Source organism: Panicum hallii, chromosome 1, assembly GCF_002211085.1.
Source record: "Panicum hallii strain FIL2 chromosome 1, PHallii_v3.1, whole genome shotgun sequence".
In the NCBI taxonomy this organism is placed as follows: Eukaryota; Viridiplantae; Streptophyta; class Magnoliopsida; order Poales; family Poaceae; genus Panicum; species Panicum hallii.
In genome coordinates this window covers 10,990,602-10,993,382 of record NC_038042.1, presented here as the reverse complement: position 1 = coordinate 10,993,382, position 2,781 = coordinate 10,990,602, and the positions used below count along the sequence as shown (strand labels likewise).

Sequence of the window (2,781 nt, the reverse complement as noted above, 5' to 3'; positions counted from 1 at the left end):
TTCATCATAATCTAGCAACATCATCGACCTAATCAATCTACATGTTGTAACATCTATTGATGCTCAAAGATATCAAAGCTTGACCTACATGACGTCCTATATTTTGAATCAGAGGTGGTAGCATTAATTGAGTGGAAGAGGAAGCCAAAATCAGGCAAAGCCATCTAGCATGATCTTTTTTTATCAGATGGATCATTCTTTCTTTAACCCAATGTAATAATCATTTCAAAAATATTTAATGGTGCACTTCACAAGGGTAATGCTATGCTGATTACCAATAAAATGCTGCATATTTCAAATATGATTCCTCACAAAGCTGGTGTTCTCAAGTAACCAATATCCAGGGAAATTTAATAGCATGCAGTCCGCTTTCATGCAATCCACATTGAACAACCCAATTATGAGGGATGCACCAAAGCAAGCAAGCAAGAAATAATAGCCCTCAAGCTATCTAAAAGAGAGCTGATACATACATGCATGTACATGTTCAATAGAGAAATAAGCAAAATAGAAAAAAGAAATTTTGACAAGAGAAACTGAATCACATCACAGGTTTATGGTAACATTTTTACGGAACTTTATGGTAACATTTTCCGAGGAACTTTATGGTAACATTTTTACGGAACTTTATGGTACTTTATGGTAACATTTTTACGGAACTGGACGAGGTAGGAAAGACACAGAAAACAAGCACAATGGCATCTGTGTAATTCAAGATCTAATGCATGATATCTTTAACCCGATGTAATGAGCACCCAATCATGCATTTCACAAGGGTAATTCTAGGATAATTACCAATCGAGATGTTGCATTTCACAAGGATATGAATCTGAAAAGCTGATATTCTCAAGTAACAAATATCCAGGGAAATTTAAAAGCAGCATGCTTTCAGGCAATCCACGTTAAGCAACCCACCTATGCGGGATGCAACAAAGCAAGCAGCAAGCAAGAGTATCTTTCAAGCTATGCTATCTTAATGAGCTGATACACACATGTTCAACAGAGATATAAAAAAATAAAAATAAGGTTGCTAAGAGAAACCCAATCATCACAAGTTCGTTCTCAGCAAACAGAAGAAATAACTGAATTTAGTTGAGCGCCATCTGATCACCATTTGTTTATCACCCCCTTTGGTTCAATTCTGGGAAGACAGGAGGCCATGGCATCATGAAGGCAAAGATCCCACACTGCTGGCCATCATCTTGCAGTGACGCCTCCAGCACCTTCTCGACTGTCCTCTTCTTGACATCCAATAGGAACACGCCCCCAAGTTTTCCCACAGTCAGGAATGCAAACTCTGCGTTATCCCCAATTGCATGGATCTCTACACTGTAGCAACCCCACGTGTAATCTGCAAGGAACCTATTAACGTAATCATTCAGGGAACGAACAGAATCCCAGAATTCCATGGCAGCATGATCACCAAACACTACAGGGAGATCAACTGTTACCCCTCTTTCCCAGATGCCTGCTGCGTCTCCGTCCATCCTCCGGAACCAAACATGAAGCTCCACGCCCATCGCATGGACGAGGTAGATCCCGGAATCCCCAGCCCTTGCCAGGCTGTGGTTCAGGGTACGTCGTCCAATTCCACAAGACACAGACACACCATCGGGGAAGCTCACGACGGAGAAGGTCGCCGCGGCCAGATCGAAGACGACGATGCAACCGAGCACGGTGGTCATGCAGAGCCACCTGCCCCCCACCAGAAGGCTGCAGGGTTCACTGTTGAACACCAGCTGCACCGGGACCTCCAATGGAGGCGAGACGTAGGTGACCCAGCTTGTACTTTGCCGCCGGACATACACCACCTGCTGGATAAATTTCCCCGTGGTACAATCGAAATCGAACATGGAGGGCTCCGCGGTCGTCTGGCCAAATCCCCACAGGGCGTCGTAGGGGTCGTCGCCGGCGCCGGGGTACTGGAGGAGCTCTAACTGGGCGCAGGAGACGGAGGATTTGAGTTTGTGCCGTCCGTGGGGAGGGGACAGCGGCCCAGTAAAAGTAATACCCGTTGCGGCCGACGAGTGGAGAGGGCTGAGCACGGAGTAGTTTCTGTCGTAGTGGCCCCGGTGCTTGACGAGGACGCGGCCGTTCCAGCAGCCCACGATGCTCTCCATGTAGGGTCTGCCGCCGTTGAAGGTGGCCCCGACGAGGCGGGCGGCGCCAGCGAACTCCGGCGGGTGAGGTAGCGGCATGAAGCGCGCGACGGCGGCTCGGGGTTGGGGATGCCAACCGGCGCTGCTGGCGAACGTGGCGAGGAAGCCCAGGAGGCGGGGCGGGCAGCGCGCGCGGAACCGGCGGAGGAACGCCGGATCCGCGGCGGCGCCGAGCCAGCGCGTGGAGACGAGCGCGGCTCGGACGAGGTGCGACGGGGCGTCGAGGAGGAGGAGGATCTCGCAGAGGAGGTCGACGTTGCCGAACACGGCGGCGGCCGAGTCCGCGGCGTCCTCCGCCGCCGCCTCCGCCGGCGGCGCTGGCGGCTGCACCAGGAGTGCCCGCTGCCTCTTGGCTACCGTTTCCATTTTGCGATTAGGGTTTGGGAGTGGAGAACGCTGGTGGAGAAAAAGGCAAGAAAGAAAACGCGGAGTCCGCGTGAACTGGTAACTGATGCTGAGGACCCGGCCCGACGGTGGACATGCATGGTCTTGAACCCTTGGTGAGCCAGACACTGAGCCCGCTGTGACTCCGGTGATGCAGCTTCAATCCAGAATCTTGGTGTGTACCCGCTCAGCGGTGCCTATCCTGGCCGTTGGATCACCTGGCTATCCTAGACATTGT

General features: G+C 51.1%; 1 protein-coding gene across 1 annotated transcript; it reads right to left on the bottom strand.

Annotated features, from left to right (window-relative positions):
• Positions 1 to 1,121: 1,121 nt before the first annotated feature.
• LOC112895843 lies at positions 1,122 to 2,525 on the bottom strand. The gene has a single exon (XM_025963845.1). The coding sequence runs from the start codon at positions 2,523 to 2,525 to the stop codon at positions 1,122 to 1,124; it is 1,404 nt and encodes a 467-aa protein (XP_025819630.1).
• Positions 2,526 to 2,781: the final 256 nt, after the last annotated feature.